Source organism: Cariama cristata, unplaced genomic scaffold (assembly GCF_000690535.1).
Source record: "Cariama cristata isolate BGI_N322 unplaced genomic scaffold, ASM69053v1 scaffold7271, whole genome shotgun sequence".
Classification (NCBI taxonomy): Eukaryota; Metazoa; Chordata; class Aves; order Cariamiformes; family Cariamidae; genus Cariama; species Cariama cristata.
Genome location: NW_009600954.1, coordinates 3,725 through 26,815, shown reverse-complemented (window position 1 = coordinate 26,815; position 23,091 = coordinate 3,725). Strand labels below are relative to the sequence as shown.

General features: G+C 39.3%; 1 protein-coding gene across 1 annotated transcript in view; it reads right to left on the bottom strand.

Moving 5' to 3' along the window:
* The window catches only part of LOC104169340 (glutamate decarboxylase 1-like), a gene marked incomplete at its 5' end in the record, with an annotated part of 13,175 nt that extends 4,027 nt beyond the window's left edge, over nucleotides 1–9,148 (bottom strand). Inside the window, 8 exon segments of the mRNA XM_009710240.1 lie at nucleotides 1,934–1,979; nucleotides 1,982–2,048; nucleotides 2,940–3,056; nucleotides 6,654–6,744; nucleotides 7,738–7,854; nucleotides 7,857–7,976; nucleotides 9,022–9,062; nucleotides 9,064–9,148. Coding sequence (XP_009708542.1) covers nucleotides 1,934–1,979; nucleotides 1,982–2,048; nucleotides 2,940–3,056; nucleotides 6,654–6,744; nucleotides 7,738–7,854; nucleotides 7,857–7,976; nucleotides 9,022–9,062; nucleotides 9,064–9,148 — 684 coding nt within the window.
* Between the last annotated feature and the right edge of the window lie 13,943 nt (nucleotides 9,149–23,091).

The window sequence follows — 23,091 nt, the reverse complement described above, 5'->3', positions numbered from 1 at the left end:
AGGAGCAGGGAGTTACCTGGCTGACAGTGAGAGTGCTCATCCTTCCTCCTCCATAATGGTTTGGGCACACCCCATATGACACCAGGAATCATGAAAGCCTCAGCAGTCCAGATGCTGTGGGATCTACTTCAAAAAGCTTTTTGGGTAAGCTGATGATTTAACCTTCCAACTTGGAGGTTTGGCCTGTACCATTTCCATAAGTCAGCAGATTCTAATGAAACTGCTAGACAAAGACGATGGACAGCAATTTGCAGAGGATAATGGCTGCATAAAGGCCCTTTAGCTCTCCTGGGTAACCTGTCCTACCTACGTGTTTTTCGCACTTTGACCTAATGGCACTGCTTCCAGCATACATCAGGCCTTAGTATAAGCTACGTTAGCCAAAACCTAAGCAGGAGTTGAGTGAAGTGACAGGCGTGCAGCCACAGCACGGAGTGGCACGTCCATCCCGCCTCCATTGCCACCGCAGGGCATCCGAGGAGAGTCCCTGAGGCAGGGAAGCAGCAGGGAGCAGAGCTTGGCCATCCAGCAGGCCTTGAGGCACCCTGGTCCTGCCAGGCAAGTTCTCACACTTGGGGAAGAAATGCTTACTTTTGCTGATGCTGTTGAGACCCTAGTGTCAGCTTTTACACACCCAGAGGGTGTTGCTTTCACCAATCCCTCCACTCCCCATCCTCTCGTGAAGGTCAGACCCAAACAGTTCTGTGCCAAGCCCATTCAAATTGCCACACAATCCACCCAACTTCCTTGGCTCGGCATCAAACCCCAGAAAGCTTTCCAGTGCACATTGCAGCTCTTTCAAAGTTACTTGCAGCAGCGAGCCAAGGCAAGCACCCAGTGGCTTAGCCAAAGTGGCTGCAAGGCAGAGCAATGTCACCCAGATGCCATCGGTGTGCGTTACCAGCTCTTTCTTTGTGCCACACAGCTATGAGTAGGAGCAGCCTGGTCACACACTCACTCACCCATCTTTGCCCCTGGCACAGGTGAGCTGCACTCCCCACTTCTCTAACAAAGAATCGAGTGTTTCTCTTGCTAAACGATCAGAACAAAGGCTATTTTTTTTTTTTTTAATTAAAAAGTACAAATATTACCAAAAAACTCCTGAAACTTAGTGATACCACAGAGTTCATGACCATCTGACTGTTTTGGTAGTTGTTTTTTATCAGCAGGGAAAAAAAAAATCCTGAAAAAAGCACCCATACACTTAATTCTGATATTCATATTCTGTATTAAGTTCTTTCAGTTGAGAATGATTTTACTTTTGAAATGTCTTTAGGTCTTTGTACTGTAAAAAAAATTAAATCAAATATTAGCAGTTCTTTTTTTATTGAAATGAAATATTTAATTCAAACAGAAGGGTTGTTTGATATTATTTGTAAAGAAAATAGACATACTTGGTTTTGGCTGTTGAATAACCTTTTCTTTTTTTCCCGACTCTTTGAAAATGTCAAAATTACAATGACTAGGTAGAAAAGAGAAAAAAAAAATAAATCACTGTGTGCCCTTGAGGCTAATTTGCTAATACAGCTCAGTAAGATATTATTGCTCCTTCCCTTCCCTACAGTAGCAAGCAGGAAAAGAGGCTCAGTTCGGCGGTCTGCCTTCAGGTAACAGTGATTTGTAGACTATGTGTTTATGCAGACCATTGTATGATTTAGCGATCATCTAAAGTTCAAGTACTTGCAGGATGTGGTTCCTTATATTAAACATCACAATCCAAGTGACTCAGAAGCACATAGCACTGCAGACTCAAATCTACGACCAGAGGTTCCTGCATCACTAAGAATATTTTTCCACACACACACTATGAAACATTTGGGATTTTCAGAAGTCACAGGCTGCGTGCTTTGGCACAGACATTACAGCACTCCTCACTGATGACGTGCCACAGGCAGGCAGTTTATGATGCCTTACTGTGGTGACATACTTAGGCGTTCGGAAACAAACAGCACAACATGTGGAAGTGCAACCCAACCGTGCTTTCAGTTTTAACCTCAGGGAAAGACTTGTAGTAAGCCAGCAAAACACTGCAGAGTTTTGATATGGTCCTACCTAATGGCACGGAAATGACAGAAGGAGTTTGAGTAGTTTATTCCTTTGCAGAATCTGCACATTACATTCTTGGAGATCTTGGACCAGGATCCTTGGTTAGTGTGAGCCATCATTGCTCTTCCAGCCATGTACGAATGCCCTGAGAGGCAAGAGACTGTCTCTCCAAACACTTCCCATACTGTCTGCTTGTGTAGTCTGTCACCTGACATCGGATCAGAGGATTCCCTCCCTGCTCTTTAGCCCATCCTGTACTTCCTCAGTTTTGATAATGCTAGAAAACTTAGTTTGGGACATGGGAAGGAAGGGATCCTTCTTTTTCCCTTAATCATTTATACAGTTGTACTTCTAGGCCCATTTGACCCTTTTCCTTTACCCATCAAGTCCTACGCTTTAGCAGAACACAAAAGCATCGAGGAGGAGGAATTAGTTGCATCCAAGTCATTGTCACTGCAGTTACTATCTTTTAAAAAGTTTATTATTTTCTTTTACTGAGGCTGATTTCTGGTATCTAACAGAAAAAAAATTTAATTCTAGTACCTCCAAGTCTGGAGATGTTTCTATCTGGGATTTTTTTAGACCGAGAAAGTATTTTTACCACATTTTTACAGTATTTTTCAATTTTCACAATTTATGTGTTGAAATTATAAATAGTATTTTTAAAAAAATGCAACCAAAGTTATCTACCTTCAAAACAGTTCCACTGGTGTTTGCTTCTAGATTAAAATGAAAGCACAATTTATTACTTATCTTACTGCAAGCTCTTTTGCCTTATTGAAAACTTCCCCTCTAGACCCTGATCTAAGTACAAACTGTCTCTCAACTCAGTGGGGCCAGAAGACTTCACAGGCTGACATAACCTGTAAACAGGGTTAATTACCTTACTCTACCTCCCTGGAGAAAATATGCCATCTGCTTGAAATTCTCTCCATCCAATTATTTCATGTATTTTCTTCAGAAGAATCTGCTCCATGATAGTGAACACAGGAGCCATTTCATATGTAAACCTATATATATATATATATATATATACACACACACATATACTTTTTTTACAAAAGTAATAGCTTATTTCAAGAGTATTTAAAGATTCAGGAGAAACATAATCAAAGGAGATTTTGATTTAGCAAGACCAGACCTCTGCCTTTCTGCAGAGGAGAAAGATGCTGCATTTCTGATAGACAGGCATGTTAAGGGGTCACCGTACAGTCTGTGATTGTACCTACTGCTTCCAAAAACTGCAGTTCACATTCAGGTTTTGCTACAAAATGTACTCAATTTATGTGTGAGCTGTGAACTCTTGCTCCCTGGACTGAAACATTCCAACATTTGAGAGTCATAGTTCAAATTATTTTTGCTGAAAGTTAACACTGGACTGTGTAGCACAATTAGTGCCACACCATCACATTCGAGACATTCTCCGTGGGGTCTGTAGTGATGTTGGGTGACTACAATAACCCTAAAGCATCAAGGACTGATCTAAGGTAAAATTACAGTCCTGTCAATTTATGCTCTCTAGACCGAGGGGAGTTGACAGCTACCTGACATGTATTGTAGGAGGAGTTAAGAATTCTTTAACCAAAATTGACCTGTAAGACAGTCAGGAAACCAATACTGTCTAATAAGGTCCATTTAGTACATGGACATTATCATACAGCACCAACTCACTTCACCATACAACTCCAAACAAGCCTGAAGACAGACACAACTCCTAGCCAGTAACAAATACTTATATGGGCTTGGTGAAAGGCTTGCAGGCTGTTTTCTGTCACCTGTAATGCAGAGGACAATGCACTGTGTTTGGCAAAAGTGAATTGAGTAACACGCAAAAATACTGCGCTATTTGATTACTTGCATGTGATTGAAATCAGTTTTACTTAGTTTGCACTGCTCTATTAGATTACAAAGCCACACAGATTTTTACCTGAAAGCAGATTTATGAGGTGCTTCTAAGGTATAGTTATGCACTATTGCTGAGTACTAGAATCCAAGCAAATGTTTTCTGCTTTTCCTTTAATTGAACTTTCCTATAAACTTTCTGCCTTTCATTTATTTTAAAATGTGTGGCTACAACCAAAATGATATAATAAATTTATTCAGTATAGACTTAATAGGCATGACACTGAAGCAGTGGTACTTTCTACTTAAACCAAAGCCTGTAACCCAACAGTCCTATAAATTTATCTTAGAATGTCAAAGAAAATAATTACAATCTAACCAGTCCAGATTAATGTATCACACCACCATCTGAACTGAAAAACAGACCAGGGTAACCTCATCCATTAGATAACAAGTAGCAATAGGAATTTTCTTTGGAGGAGAAAAATCAGAAGTTGAGTTTTAAATCAAGCAAGAAAAAAAAAACTTTGAAATTTCAGGCAGAATTCTGGGAGGCTTTTGGGCCTTCCGCATGCAACTTTTTTCCATATGGCTAAGTTTGTCTGGAGTGCGAAATTTAGGTTAATAAGCCATAACCTATGTTTGCATGCCAGATTGTCAGAATGATGCTCAAAATTATAAACAATGTCTTTGCTATCACCAGTGAAGCCAAATGCATGCTTAATTTAATTGCAAACATCAGGAATGAAAAATGGTGGTTCGTGCACTTTATGACACCAGGCTCTTTTTTTTTCCCCTGCAAATTATACTGTAGCCTGTCAGAGGGGACTGAGAGACTTTTTAAATCCTTTGCAATAAATTTCCCTATCCAAAACCAAGTAGTTCAACTCCGGAGGAGGACTACTTACGTGTTCAAAACATATGATGGAATAAAATTAGTAGACTGGGAGTACAATCTCTATCTACTATTATTCAAGAAATGCAGTATAGATGAGAGGCCTCATAAATCCTTTTCAAAGTGTGTCAGATGGGGTAACATTGCTAGTTAAAAACAACCACATCCACAGTCTTAAAGAAGATAAAAATGTTATCACATACACACATTCTGCATATTTCTTTCACCATCTGCCCTTTCCAAAGGGAAGCACGTGTACTATGATTATCTAGATTTTTCTACTCTTACTTGTTCCATTTTTTTGTACACATACTGAAGAGTTAAAAGGATGTTCTGATCCGGAAAAAGACGTAGGAACATTGTTTATCAAAACCTGAAAATCGCTGGCTATTTCCATGAATATAAAATTCACCTCCATATATAAAAAGCACCAATATAAAAAGCACCTCCAAAAATTATTCAAACAAACAAAAACACAAATCCAAAAACTTTCCTCACAGGCAAGTAAGTATATATTGTCTTCCCCTCCAATATATTACAAGCCACTCTTGAGTTACATGCCCAAGAATCCAAGATATAATTCTAGCAGGGACAGAATATCCTGTTGGTACCTCAGCTAAGTCTACAACTATCAGTTATTTCCTCTGTTTCCCTTAGCAACCATGGAAATACTTCTCATTAACCCTGTGATTTCTTTTCTTGTATAAACACATTTTGGTCTTTTACTCCTTTGTATTTGTCCTAGCTTTTAGCACTATTCATTTTCTGCAAGTAGAACTTATTTGTTAACGTTCTTAATCCTGCTCTGTTCTTACCTAATTCCTCATTTCCAAAAAGCTGTATTTTCAGTCCTGAAAGTTATCAAAATATCTTTACAAAAGTCTGCCCTTTATTCATTATTATTTCATGGAGGTTAAAAGAAAAGGAATTAGTTTAGGGTAAATATCTAACAAGCCATATACTGAAAATACTATTCTGAATAAACAAGCAACTCATATTACAAAGGCAAAAATATTTCTTTTCTTTTAGGGGTGTGTGTATGTAGACCTATATGTACACACACGCATATATGTATGTGGGTGTTTTACAGTGAATTCATTAAACAAAGATTTCTAGGGTACCCATATGTATAACAGAGCCTGTCACATACACACTGTAGTTTTGATTTCTTAGGAGATGTTTTGGGCAAAGCTATGGCAGGAGGTCAATGCACCCTTTGCTGAACCTGCTGTGTTCCCACCTATACGGATCTATAAATGCTCCCCAGTCAATTAAACCTTGCATGCAGATATCCAGTCCTGGTCAAATATCATAAAATATTAATTCTTCATGTATCAGTCCTGCACCTACAGTTTCACAGGGCAGAGCACAGAGATATTAGAAGTTTTGATCTGCATCACCAGCAGGTTTTAATTCAATGTATTTGCAAAGGAATACAGTATTTCTTACAGTTAGCACACCCAAGTCAAACATGCAAGATTAGTTGGTATTAAGCAAAATGTAAGAGATGAATATTTTAATGTAATTGTCTATAAATGTTTTCCAACAGTCACTGATGCCCTGAGCAGACGTCCTGTGGGAAGCGAATGGGGAGCGCTTTCAGAAGTCATGGCTCTCAGCTAAGGCTCTCAGCTAAGGCTGGCTACGCCGAGGTTGGTCCTGTCCTGTCTTGTTACCCCCCTTGCTGAGCAGGAGAGGAGTGGGAATATAGTCAAGAAAGGAATGCTTTCAAGGGATGCTGTCCACCACCGTGGAGAAACAAATGTATGACCACACCTTGGGTTTTTATCTGCACTAAAAAAATGTCAAGATATAGGAGTAATTGCTATAATTTCACTTGCTACAAAAGACTGGTATTTACAGTACATACATGTTAGTATTTGCTGCAACTGTGAGTCGTTCCCCAGTTACACCAATAATGTCAAGGCCACTAGAAAGTTGATTGAAGTAGCAACGATGTCCTGAAATGATAAGCGAGTAAACTAGACCCTATGTAATAAATAGTTTTCTCAGCACAGTCTGTATCATCTTTTGTGAAGTGATTAGTTAAAAGGATATGGAAATCAATATGGGACAGGAGAAAGAGCATGTTTCATGGTAAATATTGGGAAAGACAGACATCCCAGAGACAAGGATATAATGCAGGTTGTAAAGCATTAGGCACCATTAAAAAAATTAAAATTAAATTAATCAACTAAATTTAATATGTGCATCAGGATGACACATAAATGTTTGCTGAAATTATTCATTTTGACAGATGTTCAGAAGCATCCTATTTTCTTTAGAGCTAGAACTCCATATGTCCTTGAATATCTGAACAAAATCAAATGGCTTTACGTCTTTCTGCTACTTCCTGGACCGAACTGAGTTAAGGACTGTGCTCTACTTAATGCCTCTGTAAACACAGCGAACAAGTTAGCTGAAGATATAAAGAAATGGATGTGGGAAGCCAGCCAAGCAAGTCAAACAACTCCTTAATGAAGAGGGGGAAAATGAAACTATGCAAAACCCAATCCAATCCTGTAAAAGCATTATCGTTTCAAATAACATTATCATTAATGAGAAAGTAAGGGGGGAGTTTTCCTCCTGCATTTATGGGCACTTATCAAACTTTAGTATCCAAGTAGGGAAGTAATACTTGGAGTACCCAATTTAGGAGCCTATTTTTTTTTTTCCACTGACTGTGCAGACCCCTGAATGAGACAGCATAGATAACTCTTCTGATCTGTTAACTGGTCCAGAATAGTACATTTCTTCCCACCAAATGTCATCAATAACAAAACCTTTTCAGAGCACTATGAACATTACTGGAAATACCGAATTGCCACAAAATATATATCACACATTTGATAAAACACAGATTTTCATACAAATCTGGTCCAATCCATGAATCACTATTTCATGCATCCATGAAGTGATGTAACAATGAGGCATGTATGGTTTTGCTACTTTACCTGTTTTAACTCCATATTTTAAGGTGTCTCTGTAATCAGCAAGTATTTGTTCCAAGTGCTCTGGCTGGTGAGAGAGCTCCAGGCTGAAGTGTTCCAAACTTTCCAGAAGCTGATGGGGTGGTAAAAGTCCAGGACTTTTTCTCCATCACAAGTTCTCTTAATGTAACTCAAGAGAATCTCTGCCTCCTCAAGCAAGAACTGCTTTGTGAAGCCTTCAGCTTTTTTAGTAGGTGGCAAGTCTACGCAGAAATGAGGAAAACTTGCAAATCAGCGTTAAGCTTTATCAGCTCAGCCAGGTTGGTCAGAGACTGTTTTAGTGACTATGAATATTCTGCTGAGTTTCGCCCTGTATATCCCTTTCACAGGCAATCAAACAGGAATGGGGATTGTAACAAAACAGTGAGGAAAGGGAAAAACATCGTTGAGAACATAGGGCCTTAGCACATGAATGTTTTTGCAACATCCGTAATTATGCTGTACTTCTTGCTTCTGGCATAAGAAGTGCCACAGATGTGGAAGGGTGAGAAGGGAAGCATTAGCTCACTTTGCAGCCATTCCCGGGACACAGCAATGACTACTCCTCAACTCCACCTTCCAGCAGTAATGAGAGAACACAACTCCCAGCAAGAATAAGAGACTTTATCCATAAATCTTCACACTGCTCTGGCAAGGTGGCTGCCACAGTGACCACTGTGGTTTCACTGGAAGAAGTGGAGAGCACAGAAGGTGAACATCCTTTCTTCCTCAGCATGGTCCTGAAAGTGCCTTTTTTTATATTTACAGGAGAATTAGGAAGACAGACACAGCTGGAGGATAGGAAAATATTTCCACGGCCTGGCTAGTCTCCCTCAATCCTCTGCACAACTGTTTTAGGAATCCACACCATCAGCAGTTTTCAGCCTCTCTGACTGAGACAGCAACCTCAACAAATACTCGTCTCAGATTTTGCCTGATGAGAAGAAAGGAAATTTTATTTCTGGGTAAGTTTTGAAGGGAAAGAAGTTATAGCAGTGATGAAAAGAGATGGAGAGAACTGCAAATAGTGATAATGCACAGAGGCAGATGTCGGAGAAAGGGGATCGTCACACTCAATGTCCTTCACTTTCTCCTCTCTCCATGTGGTGATTGTCCCTAAGGACTCTGCTATAGTAGCTTCACAGCATGCTGTTGAGGCCCTGCCAGTTCTTCCTGAGAGCAGAGGCAAAGAGAGTGTATTCTCAGTAACATTTAAAAGGTAGTAATCACAAATGATAAAATATTTATTTCTTTTTAATTTAGCCTTACCTGATGCACAGATATCTGAAAAAGAATTCCCAAAGTTCTCAGTGCAAGTCCCTCTCCTCACCCTCTTGCTGAAGACTGCATATGTGTATTTTACTTGCATTTCTATGTTTAGAATTAATGTCTTCATCTGCAGGAATACCATTAGGACAGAGGAGAAGTTGGAGGGAGAAGAATAAAGAAAAAAAAACATTATTAGGAACATAAGAACTTCCATACCTCTGAGATTAGCTGTCCATCCAATCCAACTGAAGATAGGATCTGTTATTTGACTATGAAAGTAACTTTTTGGTCTCACTTAACACTGATGTTGAAAAAAGCAACAGATAGATTTGAAGAAGCACTCTGAAAAAACCACAACCAATCAACCCCAAAAATCTCAGGTGAGGTTGCTAGACCTGGGAAGGCAGAGTAGCCTGAGCCACAAGGATCGTTGTGTCACGATATAGTAACTGGTTTACCTGCATGTTGTCCTGAATCTGACTCCTAGCTGTGAGGGAGCGGAGGGGAGAGGTTAAATGCACCGATGCAACCTGTGGTTTGAGAAGTCACCAAGATGCAGGTTGCTGAAAGCTGGAGGATTACGCTGGGGTAGGTACCACTGCAGGGTTTTCTGGCATTGCAGTCGTTACTAAGGGTAGACTACAGACAAGGGGCAGTCACAGGATGTAGAGTCAGACAGACATTGGCCTGTGGGCCATACTTCTGTTCTTATTATTACCAAAACTGTTATTTTAATAAGAACAGAGCCTAAGTCCTGGGCTTTGCTTAACCTCCAGGCTAAACTAATGCTTAAAAAAAAAGGAATACTTTAAACTAATGCTTAAAAAAAAGGAATAACTGACTAGCTATCCTGAAAGTCAATAACAAGAACAGTTTTAGAAAAAGCTTTGCTGTTTTGAGGATTACACAGACAGGATAGATTTACATGGACTTCTATCAAATAATTACATTTGATGTAACTTTAGGCTCTGTTTTCATGGTGTAGGTAAGGAATATCTTTAATGCCACTTGGCTTTTAAGATAATAAAAATAACTGAATCAAATGTTGCTTTTCTCCTCTGTCACAATGGTACCACAGCTCTTACTGGATAGTTACATTTCCTTTCCTCTTAGCAACCAAGCACTTCCTTCACTGAGACAACAAAATGTAAGCAAAAAAAGCAACTTGAAAGTGCAGTTAGCGCTGGCCTACAAAGACAGTGGGAAATCTGATAGCCCTTGGAAAACCATATATACAGTGCCCCGAGCAGCTTCTGTAGCAGCTGCCAGAATTTCAGCTCCCCAGATGCAATAAAAAGTGACATCTGGTAAATGTCTGGTCTTCCGGAAATTCAAAGTAGACTTTAAATTTCAATTTCTTTGAATTTGCAAAAGAGACTATTCAAACTTCTTTAAAAACCTATGTTTTATAGTAGCAGAATGTTTACTTTCATTGCATATAAACAACATGTACATCCTGATTCGGAACTATGACTTCAGACTTTGTAGTACTGTTTTCAGGCACAAATTACAATAGCCATAAGTCTAACATAACTATGCCCCTAAATCAATCATTTAACTGCATTAATAGAGATAAAAGAAATAAGAATAAACTTATTCACACTTATTTCATGTACATGGGAAGAGGATAGTCTTTATATGGTTGAAGTTACAACTGTGCAAGCACTGTTTACCTCAAATACATATTCTGTCATCTGTCCTCCAGTTTTTTGAATAAATTTGTTCTAATTTGTCTCTAGTTCTGACTTCGACGATGGAAAGTAAGGTCTATTACCAAATTTCCGGAGACAAAGGAAAAAATCTTGGTATGAATTTATGTTTCAGGGTTTCATTCCTTGTAAGTTATGAAAATAGTCTTAAAAATTGAATACTAATCTAGTTTTTCTGACTGCCTAGATTTAAGATGGCTTCACCTTTTTTTTTCCTTAAAATGATCCATATATTTGTTTTGTCATCTCTCCTACTCTCTGACTCCCAGCACAGTGCACTTATCCTGTGCTTTTAGCCTCTGCTTTCCAATTGATCACACATTCGCTAATCATGAAAACTTAGCAGCATTATGTGGTAAACTCAACTTTTGGAGAGAGGGTAAAGCCCACAAAAGAAATTTCAGCAGAGCAGTATCAGGAGGGTCACTCCTAGGAGGATTTCAGAAGTCCATCCCTCTGGGTTTGACATACTCGCACTGTAAGGTTCAAATGTCTAAAGAGTCTCAGACTCATCAGAGAGTTGTTCAGGCTAATCAGAAAAAAAAACGGTTCCACTTAGATCTCTCCCCACCCCAGCTGCTTGGATTTAATAACATTCTTCCCCTAGGAAAAAACACTCAACCCTGAACTCCTTTCTAGAGGAAGGTGCCTGTATTATTTTTTTCCCCTCCCTCAAAAAAGTCTATGTCAAGCTCAGAGAGCAGAGAACATGGCAGTATCTTTCCGTTTGGTATCTCAGTGAGCAGATGGTGGAAGACCTGTTTTTAAAGCTTATCTCTGCTTTATCACCAAGCAAAGGATGAATCATTTGGGAAGGGAAGCAGGAAAAGAAGGAAGAATCACACTTTCAAACTGTAATATCAAGGGCTGGCTTTCAAAGACTAGGGAGCCAGGACACTATTCTTGCACCAATAACTATTTGCGTGTATATTATTAAAACTTACCCTAGCTATCTGCTTTGCCAAATTCCTTTTCCATATCTGAAAATACCTGTTTTCTTCAGAATATCTGTAATATCTATAAAGTCAATAAAAATGTCTGTAATATCTGTAAGAATAACATAATATCTGTTTTCTTACTTGCATAGTTGGCAGCAAGCCTATTTCAAAGATAACAACCTTTGTAGTTGAGGTCTTAAGCTTGCTAATTTAATTTAGGATGGAAATATGCCAATTGTCCTTGTCATGTTAATGACAGACAGTTATATCGGGTTGGGCTAAAAGAGCTGTGAGGTCCCCATTGCTGACAGATCTGCTTTCCGGGATCACGTGCCAGGAAAGCAGCTGCATCACCACAGAGCATTGTTCTCAGTCTGTAGAGTGTCTCACATCCAGCACTGCAATATCTATGTCGTCAGCTTTTCCTTCTTCATCCATGCACTGTCCCATGGAGAGGTACGGTCAGGCATTATGGGCACTGTCAGCCATGGGAAAGAGCTGGTCTGTCAGCAATTCTGCCCAGCCCTTTTCCTTCTCCTCACACTGCAACAAGAACGTGCAGCAATGTCAACCCACACTCGTTTCTCCTCATGCTGGCAGTCAGCCTGCTTCTGGGAGACTGCAATGTCATGTCCAGGTGTCTTGGTGTGTGCATGGCCAGGCATGGATCGCCAAGAACCGAGTCTGTGGCTTGCAGAGGGGCAAAGAAGGCAGAGTTTTCTACAGCTGAAAAGGTTGGATGGTCCTTTTGGACATTATTAACACTTAGCTGAGTAGCAAGCTCAGGTTAGTAAACTGTGAATCCTCGCAGCCCATCATGGAAACTATTCTGGCAAGATTGAAACTGGCATGGCCCTAGCAGGAGGCTGCCACTGAAGAGGAGGGTTCTACCCCTGCCCTCCCCACACCTTTCCCAATCCTTGCCTGGATGTTTCCTGTGACAACTTCTGTGTCAACGCTAGCATGCGGCCAAGCAATGAGTCAGATCAGATCACGGATACAGCTAAAACTCATTCTTCGATGGCAGGATGACACACCAAAAAACCAAACCTACTAGAACAGCCAGGGGTCAGCAGTGGACTCTGCTCCCTGCACCATGAGGCTGCTGAAACAGGGCTGAGGAGAGGAGGAAGAAGGCAGGGACATCCCTTTGAGCAGCAGCACACACTTCAATCAGCTTTAGCCAAACGCAACATTGCACTTGCACTGCACCAGGGGAACATACAGATATTGTTTTCAAGATATTAATGCATTTTGCCTCAATTCCCTAATTTTTTTTTCCAACAGGTAGCTTTGTTTGTATGAACTATCTACTTAACTGAAGCAAAATAGTATCTTTTGATACTCAGTCCAGACTAATGAGGAACAATAAAAGGCTATCACCACACCTTCAACACAATGAAGCTATTTTCCTGTTGTGAATCAGAAAAGGTTAAACAGAGTTCCTTTTGTTGTAAATTACTCAATGGAAAAAAAAAAATCAAACAAACCTGTTCAATAGACAGTTCACTACATGTGCCAGCTTTCAACAGATTTTCTCTCCGTAGCTTACCCTGGTGGCAAAGCACAGAAGGTTTGGTTTGTTTTCTCCTGTTGTACGGCAAGCTTAGAGCAGGCTTGGTCCACAAGCAGGTTTCCTAGGTTGCATGCACGGTAGTGGGTGTCACACCAGTGTTTAGCTGAAGTAAGTCTTGGCCTTTGTAAAACACACTAATGTTTTGATGTTGAAATATTTACCTCTAATCTGTACTCTTAAAAAAAAAAGTCAGGAGGGGAGAAAAGGGTACCAGTTTACACAATTTAACCTTAATGCAGCTTACTTAGGTGACTGAGGAAGCAAAGAGCCCAGAAGTAGCGAAACTCTAAGAAGTTGACTCAAAGCACCCAAGATCCTTAAAATTAAGCAGCATCCAGGACTCATACTACATATATTATCTATGAGCATACCAATTTTATGAGTGCCTGCTTCTCTGTTCTAAATTACTTCGATGTAAACACGATGACCCTGTGGGAACTACTACTGAACTTGCCAGGGAGCCACCGATGTGGCCACTGGGGAAATTTTCCTTGAAATGACTAAACAATTCTGTCAGGGCATATTTCTTACATTAATGTCCAGACAACATCACAGTGTTTAATGAAACTGAGGCTTTTCTTCAGAGAAATTCACAATTGAAAAAGAAGTTTAATGGTCTTGAGAACTGAAGACAAATATCTTGAAAACAATGAAGATGCAGAATTTGAAGCAGAGATTGGGTGCATAACTGAAACTGTCCACAATAAGCACTGAAGTTTACTATACAAATAAAAAATACAAGTCAGTGAACACAAGGGCACTATTTGACTTTTCAGAGTTTTGCTTCAATCAGCAACCTAGTATATATGAGTGGCTTTCAGAAATATGTTTTGCTTTAACAGTTTATTACTTTCTTGGTGGGTAGGTGGGAAGAAGTACTTTTATTATCAGTTGGCTGTTTGGTTGGTTTGAGTTGGATTTTTTTGGACAAGAGTAAGCAATATATTAAAAACATCTGTCACCTTACTTGATCAGTTACCTGCTTTTGCTACTTTCACCTCTGTATCATTTCACTGTATCAGAAAGAAAGAACTCAGTTCAAGAGTTCTTTAGATCTTTCGATCAACTTCATGGGATTGAAGAGAGATCCATTTTTACTCTAGTAAATCAGATGATGCAAAAATAATCCATGTTACCCGTGCACAGATTAAGACAAGTTCAAAAGTAACAACAAGCCTCAATATTTTTCCTGCTTGACTCTGACTGGTACAAATGATGGCAATCATTTTTTAGATAGTCTTTAATATTAAGTAGATTCCAGAAAGTTGTTATTTAGTGACATCTTTAAACTTACTTGTCTTTCCTAGCAGCTGCCTTGTGATCCACACCTGTGCTTCTCTGGATAACAGTGCAGAGCAGGAAACAGTAGGAACCACGTGTACCCAGTTTTGAAGAAGAGAGGTTTATTTGTGTCTGAACAGATATCCAACATGTAGATTTTATATTCTTCTGATCTAATGGGAACAACTCTGAGTCATGGATGGTAGCTAACTGGATGGCCGAAAAGTGTTTTTACTGTGCCCAGAGCCAGTCAGTTTTTATGGAGTTCTCACCTGGAGAAAAGTTTCCTTAGCACTTTTCTTTCCCCAGCTGCCCCCACCTTGTTATGGTTAGGTAAAGAAAGATGGTGGTTCTCATGTGTGATGTTAAACAGATATCTAGAAGTGCAGTGCCATCTGTGGTTGAAACTTAAAAGTGTTACATGCTTTCTACTCAGTGTGTTCAACAGGAGCTGAAAATGTTCAGGAATTTTTGAGATCCAGTCCTGCAAAGAAGAATATTCCCATGTTTATGAATGTCTCTGTTCAGTTTACTGTTCTATCAGCACAGCTCCTCTGACCTCAAGAATGACCACTTGGACTGAGACTCTTCACATGGCATTACCACACTTTTACTTGTCCGACTTCCCAAAAGCAATCCTCAGTCCTGAATTAGGTGTCAGCTCCTTCGCAAATGAAGGAGAGAAGCTGCATACTTCAGGTAGTATACTGAAAAGTCAAAATAAGATGTGGAGAAACAAATAAAGTAGTTGGAAATGGAGTGAGACATTTGAAATATTTCCCTTCATGTACAGGTCTATCTAGGTCAGCCTTTTGTGATGGTATAATGACAAAAATACTAAAGGCTAAATGAAGAGGTTACAGAAGCACCAAAGATGAAACCTCCTGGAAGCCTTAAAATTCTTTCAGTCTTTAGGGCTCTGATGAATCATCTAACTCTTGTAAAATTCCTATCAGCTAGTTTTTATATATAAAAAGAGAAATACCTTTCTCAACATGCTAGATTTTTAATATATCCATGGTAACAGTAGATCCATTATCAGGTAAGTATTAAGAGAACCATATTTACCACTAAACCATAGAAACACGATGGTGGTTACAAGGCTCAGCAATTTATTAAAAGCACCTGTGGCAGCAACTACTTGGTTTTGAAAAAAGGACTTGCATCTTAGACATTAACGAAGCAAAGAATCAAATAGTGTGCTATCAAAAGAAACATATGCCACTTGCCCTTGGAGGGTATGATTACTGTTTCACAAATTCAAAATATGGACTACATGGATTCATGTAGTTCTGGTTTACTCTTTGTTCATTAAAAGGGGAATAGAAGAGACTTGAAAAAAGTTTCACTTGCTTTGCTCCCCGCCCTCCGCAAAGCCTCATTCAGTGAGCCATGTTTCTCACTGAAAAATGGAAAGTGCTTGTTGCCATTTACATCTCACTGGTTTCTAGATATTTTATAGATGTTCTGTTTACTTTTCCATTGATTTGTCAAATGTCATTAACTTCTTAAATATTTTTTTTAAACTCACTGAAGAGAGGAAAGAAAAGTTTGCAGTCTTCTACCCTGGCTGTGCAACTTATAACATATGCACAGAAGAAAATCATAGCTTTTAGATCCTAACTGTTTCTTCTGTAACTATTTTCTATCTTGTAGAAGTATCTGTATGCCAGTGCCATAATGCTTATTAGGCATGCTTGCGTTTTTGAATGGAAGATATAGTACCAAACTCTCGCATGCAGTTTTGATTTTCTTGCTCTCATCTACGTTATAATTGAGGTTTACAGATGATTAGAAAAGTGTGGGTTTTTTTTTTTTTAACTAAAAATTTCAGAGAAAATACATATGTTACTTTAAACCAAAGTTTTCCCTAAACTCCAAAACATTTCTTCTTTCTTTTTTTCTGAAGTATCTCACCAGTTTGCTTAAGCTCCCACTCCACTCCATGTCCAGGCTGTTTGTCTGAACTCCAGCCCTCAGAATATATCACTCTCCTGCCTCATCTTTCCTGGTCTGCAGTATGAGAAGTGTATTTATGAGCAGTACTTGTCCTACAGAGGACTTCAGGGAGATGAGAAAGGCAAAATACAGTTTCAGAGAGGCACAACAATATTTTGAAGGTAAGAGATTCAGATTTTCAACAGAAACATTTCAAGTTCGGGATCAGAAAAATATAAGCTTTCTGTGAAAAGTAGCTTTCTACAGGAAAAGCAACACCACTTTACTGTGGATGAAAAAGACTATATGGACTAAAGCACAGGGATCCCTTGGGCCAGCCAGCATTGTAGCAATACATAAGAGCCTTCAGATAATTCCTGAATTAAACTACAAGGTTTGTTTCAGAGTCCTACCTACCTCTCTATGAGAAATGACATAGCTCCATGAAGGTTCCCTTCTTTTATCAAATGATGGGTTGAAAAAGGTAGTGTTGGGATCTAGATGTACCTTGAGTGACAGGGGCACCAGGAGGGGCTGCTTTAAAACAACATTTGCTGGGGTAGGTCTTGCTGATATCTCCCATTCTAGGTTTGGGCTTATTTTCCAAACATAAGCTGATGAAATCGAACTGAAACCTCATATTTTGCTTTAATCAAGTGGCAAGTTGGCAGCACTCTTTCTGGTGGTTTCACTACAGTAAGAAAGAGGTCTTCCATCATCATGCAAAAATAAATGAAATTAACAACTTCAGATATGCATTCAATTATTTCATCTTCATGTTATCTATTGGCATCAATTGCCACCTACATACAAATGTGCCTACAGATGCATTTTTTGCATGATTTAGCAATTTTCCTTCCAGAGTTGGCTTGTAAGGGAATTGTTTTAAGAAGTTTCAAAAATATGACTGTAGAAAAAAAAAAAACCAAACCTACATGCTCCCTGTTGCATATGCAGTGAAAAAAATATGCTGTCTGGCAGAAGCTGCCCATGCATTTTCAAGCCCATGGATTCTACACATGCAGGTTTTATAGATTTTTCTTTTTAAAATTTCATCCCTCAGCTAGCTCTACCTAAGTTCTATTAAGTTTAGCAGGAAATAGGTATACAAATCTAAGGATTAAATGTTTGTCTTTAATGACTGTCTAAAATTAAAACCAATAAAATTTACTAAAGTTTAACCATTGGACTTTCATTAACTTTGCTTTCAGTTATTTCTTCTAACATAAATTTTATATCACAATAAAGCCAAGTCTTTCTGAACTTCACATTTAATTGTTTCTTTGAAAAAAGTGTATGAAAAGCCAACTACTCTTCAGCAAGAAATATTGCGTTAAGAACATGAATACCAATTTTAAACACGACGAACATGAATTTAAAGAAACTGTCGAAAAGGACCTAGAAATACTAAGTGTCAGATTTTTGATGCATAGATTATAAAATGTTTGATTTCTAATTTAGCAATTATAAATTTATAGGCTAAATGATGGCTAAATTATTGTATAGATTATCAACAGTTGAAATTACGTGTCATGTCATCAGAATAACTAATTCTGTCTAAATTTGCAATGTAATTTAGGATCTTACTATTGCTTTAGAAATTTGACAAAACTTCAAGAGACCAGACCAGAACCCCCTAAAAGATTTACTCCATTTTTCTCTGTAATTTTCACTGCATTTGCATCCCTTCTCTCAGCCAGTATATTTACCAATCTAGAGATATGACAGCACAGTCTGGAGTCCACCTGGTCCTACACTGGTGTGTTGGGTGCTACACAGCCCTTTCTTTACACATCCAAGCAAAATGCCACGCAAACAGATGCCTTGAATTCCCCTGAGCACAATATTGCAAAGTTAGCACGGCTGGTCTCTCTAACACAGACAAAGAGTAAGGAAAACAAGCATAAAAGGAAGCATATGCTGTTCTCATGACAGTGTTTTAAAGTGGGATGAATCTTCTCTTTCATTCACTTCCAACATAAGGTCCTTTCTTCATGGCTTAGGAGACCCTGCTGTCTTTACAACTGGAATAATGCAGTGGCATACCTGCATGCGTGACAAATAAATGCAAAATAACATCAAGCAGCTTTCTTCCTTCTGAATTCATTTGCACAGAAGGACCTTGGAGAATTAAGAGGAAAGCACTTAGCTTAAAACACTCATCAGATCAGACATCATTCTTGAGGCACCAACTAGCATCCCAATTAACATGTTGGAGGGAGGCTGGGAGAAGAACAGAAAAAAGTTTTTAACGTGGCTGTTCACTTTCAGTTTCCTCAGAAAAAGAGAAGACAAGGACCACAATAAAGCCTGTCACAACAATTTTGGAAGCTGTAAAAGCTATGTTTGCCTTTTAAACAACTCCTTTGAGCACTCCATGTTCTCAAAGGTAATTGAAAGACAAGGCTTTTACAGCTTCTGAAATGCTTGTCCCTACTCCCTCTTTACATAGATCAAGGACAGTAAGAGGGTAATTACTGACTCGCTGGAAATATACAGCCCACCAAAACACTTGAAAATTAGTAGATATGCCCTTTTTCTGTCCTTACCCCCTTCCTTAATTTACTAAAACAAATGGGCTGAAGAGAGCTTTCAAAGACATTGGCTCTTCACCTTTGTGAAACACAGTTATTTTACAAAACTTAATTTTTCCCTTTGATCTTCCTTTTTAGATTAGCTACCTTCCATGCCCTATAAGGACCTAATATTGACCTACTTGACCACAAGAGGATCACCCTTGCTTAGATATCTGCTCTGGTTCTGCAAAAGTTACTGTAATTGCATCTACATTGTCCTTTCACTAGGGACTAACAAGTGGATCCCTCCGTGCCAGCAGTGGTTCAGGCTTCTGCCTCGCCAGATCTTCAATTGTCCCTCAGATGAGGTCAAACAGTATCCATACTGCAAACTGGCTGCTTTGCCTCCTAACCCAATGCCCACCCACATGCTTCTCCATCCGTGAAGTGTGGTCTCACCTACCATGCAACACCCACAGCATCTATCTGCTTCTCTCATTACACCACTGCCCCAGCACTCTCCGCAGAAGGCCATGACAGATGCTTGATCTAAGTTACTGCCCAAGTCCTCCCCACTCCTCCCTCTGTTCCTATTGCTGACAAGGAGGTTACAACACCACGGACAGGTTCCTTTTTGGGACAGAGACAGGACACGGACAAGGCTGCTTCCTCAACTCCAGCAGCAATTTGTGTTTAAAATGACTGTGCAGCTATGGCCTAAGGTTATTTAGGTTTGTGTATAAGATGAACATCTCAGTCATGCACATACACAGAAATGTCTAGAGACCACATGGTTATAAGCGACATGATCTAGAGCAGGTTTCCCTATGTGGTGGTGCCCTCACAATTTAGGATAGCCTGATGCACAGATTATTAGGGACAATAGGAAACTCAGCCCTGTTCTGGATCAAGGCCTAAAACCCCCTCAAGAGCATTGTCTCTTCAATGTGGGCTGAGGCTCACAGGCATATAGCTTCTCCATCACCAGGAGATGGCAGAGGCAGCTTAACAGTCAGCCCTGGCAAACTCTTCCACTTTCTCCCTGTGTTGCACTATTCAGTTCTCTTCCTCAAACCCGGAATTAGCTGCAGGACAGGGCTCCCTTTCCCAGTGGGTTAGGTGGCTTCATCTATTAAACTACCTCATCTGGAAGGTGTCATGACACTTGCAAAACATGACTTCGCATGTCACTTGTTGCATTTGCAGTTTTGTGTAAACAATGCCCACACAATAAATATTTGCAATTAGATATAATATACCATGCTACTTTCTTTGTCTTAACCAACAGCCTCTTAGAAACCTTACTGGTTTTTTGTATCTAATCTGAGGCTAAGACTGGCAATAGATAAGAATAATTAAATATCCAAAACCTACACATAGAAAACAGCCTCTGACTTGATTTTGCAATCTGCAATGCAGAAAAAGTTGAAATCTTGAGAAAGCCATCTGAGTGACATACATATACAGGTTCAGTTATGATTCATGCCTACAGATCAAGTCTATATGAGATATCTTGCTGTATTGCTCTTTTTATGCTAGTATCCAGAAAACTGTGCCATTAACAGTAGATCACAAAAAACCCCAGATGACAGAAAGCTTCCTTTCGTTACTTAAATATGGCCCTCAAGCTTTGATGAAATAATCAAACTTCTTCACACAATTATGTCCTTGATAAAAACATGAGTCATTTTTGAACTGCTACTGGAAACGTTATTTCAATAAATCAAAAGTGGATCTCTCATTTTTGCATTATGACAAGCTCCTTCAAAACCAATCCAAACCAAATAACAATAAGCATCAAGTGAAATACTGAAATATGGAAAACAATGAGGAAGGAAAGTATAATTATTTGTGCTCATGGCACGCAACTCACAGCCAATGCCCCAAACGACCCCAAAAAAAGCCTCTGGAGAATGCTGAACAGTTCTTAACATCTTTCTGCTGAGGTCAAGCATTTGTCCCATCTGTGTGACAGATCAGTCCTGTGTAGGCTAATAACCATTTGCCTCACCCAGAAATTAAGTAGCTTTTGTTATAATCACCAGGAAATGTTCCAGAAACAAAATAAAGGTTTTTTAATGGGGTGGGTGGGGGTCGGAGGAGGGTACGAAGAGAAAAATCTGGGAGAAATTCAAACAAAGCTCCACACCCAAATAATCAAAGCGTAAAGTAGGAATTTAGTTGGCCAAGTGAACAACAAAAGGCAAGACAGAAAACAAGCTGCAGATTCAAAAAACAGAAAAGCAGCATTTACAGAAGAAATAAAGAAAACCCCAACCTTTATACACCAGGAAGATCATGTCTAGGGCTAAATGCATGTCAGACATTTCAAAGCACCAGTGGGTTAGTAATTACAAGACTGGACTACAAAAGTATTAAGTCAAATAATTATGGTTTGTAGACTAGGAACCAAAAGTAGTTCTGGCTTCAACAGGTAAGTCTTACACCCCAGGGAATTTTCTGCCCCCTGTTCGTTCTGTGTCCACTTCTCCAAAGGGAAAGCGGCTGACTTCTTGCTGGTGGAGGCTGAGGATGGGGCACTGAGGACACTCCTCCCCCAGGGACACATCTTCTTTATTCCCAGGGTACTTAGGAAAATGTAGACAACATTTTAAATAAGTCACATAAAAAAACCTGATTGCAATAATTTCTTATGTGTTTTATCTTTAGTCAACAACTTTAGCGTTTTCATTGATTCTTCTTACTGAAGTCTGTTCAAAGACAAAGTGCATGAAGGTACCTCTGCAAGGTTGTTTAAAGAAAACATATCCAATCAATACTACAACATGTTCATGTACTGTTTAAAAAGTGGTTTATAAAATGTTTTAGGCTGGCACTACTCCTTTAAATAACACTGACCCCACGAAAGCACTCCAGATTTCATTTTGCAAGCATAACATGCATTTTGCTCGGAGAGTATTCATTTTTAAAAAGACGTTGCCTACGAACTTTTATTGAGCCCAGAACATTCCTTCAGGGCCTTTTATCTTAATTGAGTGACAAAATTAAATCAACATTTATTTAATGTAGACCAAAGCAAAGATGACTTCTTTACTTTTCTTAATTACTCTGTTTCATAATTCAAGACAATCTGAAGTATTTGGCTAGTGGTCCAAATAGGGATCGGCACAGAACTGCAATGACTCCAGAAGAGACTGCAAGCTGATTTACCATGGTCTTGCCTCTGCTTTATTCCTCTCTATTTTCCTTGCTGAGCCATACCTATAATGTAGACTGAAGAAACAAGTGTCTCAGGCAATCCCTCAGAGAGTTTTATGTAAGAAATAATATAGCAAGTACAAAAAAAAAAATGCAACTGAAAAAGAAAACTGAAATCAAGACCATAATGAGTTGCTATTTTGTAGCTCCTCTTTGATCTTTGTCAAAGCCTTTGAGATGCATTTAAAGCCACAACTAGAATCAATTAAGACTTAAAAAAATAATTTAAAGCCAAAAGTTTTTTTCTCCCCTCCATTTTTGGAGGATGCCAATTCTTGAAACTTGCTGGGAAGGTTTCTCAGAGCTAGGCTTGCATTTCTCCTAACGACGAGAGGCAGAAGCAGAGCAGCCAACAGGTGAAGGCATTCCTCATGACTGTAACCATGCTGGGGAATCTGCTAGAAATACAGATGTTCTGCAGGCACATTTTTGCCCAGTGCTGCTGGATGGGTGGTTTTTCCTAAGAGTGGGCATGACTGTTGGAGGACACAGATGCTGTAAGCAGCACAAAATGCTGAGCGCAAGGTTCTGAATGTTTGGGCATGAAGTGGGATAATCCTCTCCCACACATACACCTCAATTTCCATGAGCCAGAATGTTTAGGAATGTAAAAGATGCCACCCAAGCCTGGGTACTACACAGTTGTGAAGATCATTCTTCAAAAAGCAACTTAGCCCTGATCTTGAAAAAAAAAAAAAATCCATATCCATGGGAGAACTTATTTGTATGATTAACCTCAAACACATCCACAACTTGTTCTAACCAATCCATCCCATATAAGGGTCCAATTTGCTCTTGATATTGTGTTGGTATCAACACAGAAATGCATACATTGCTGGAAGACTTTGTTGTTCTAACAAAAAATACAGATAAAACCAGGAGTTCTTCTTCCC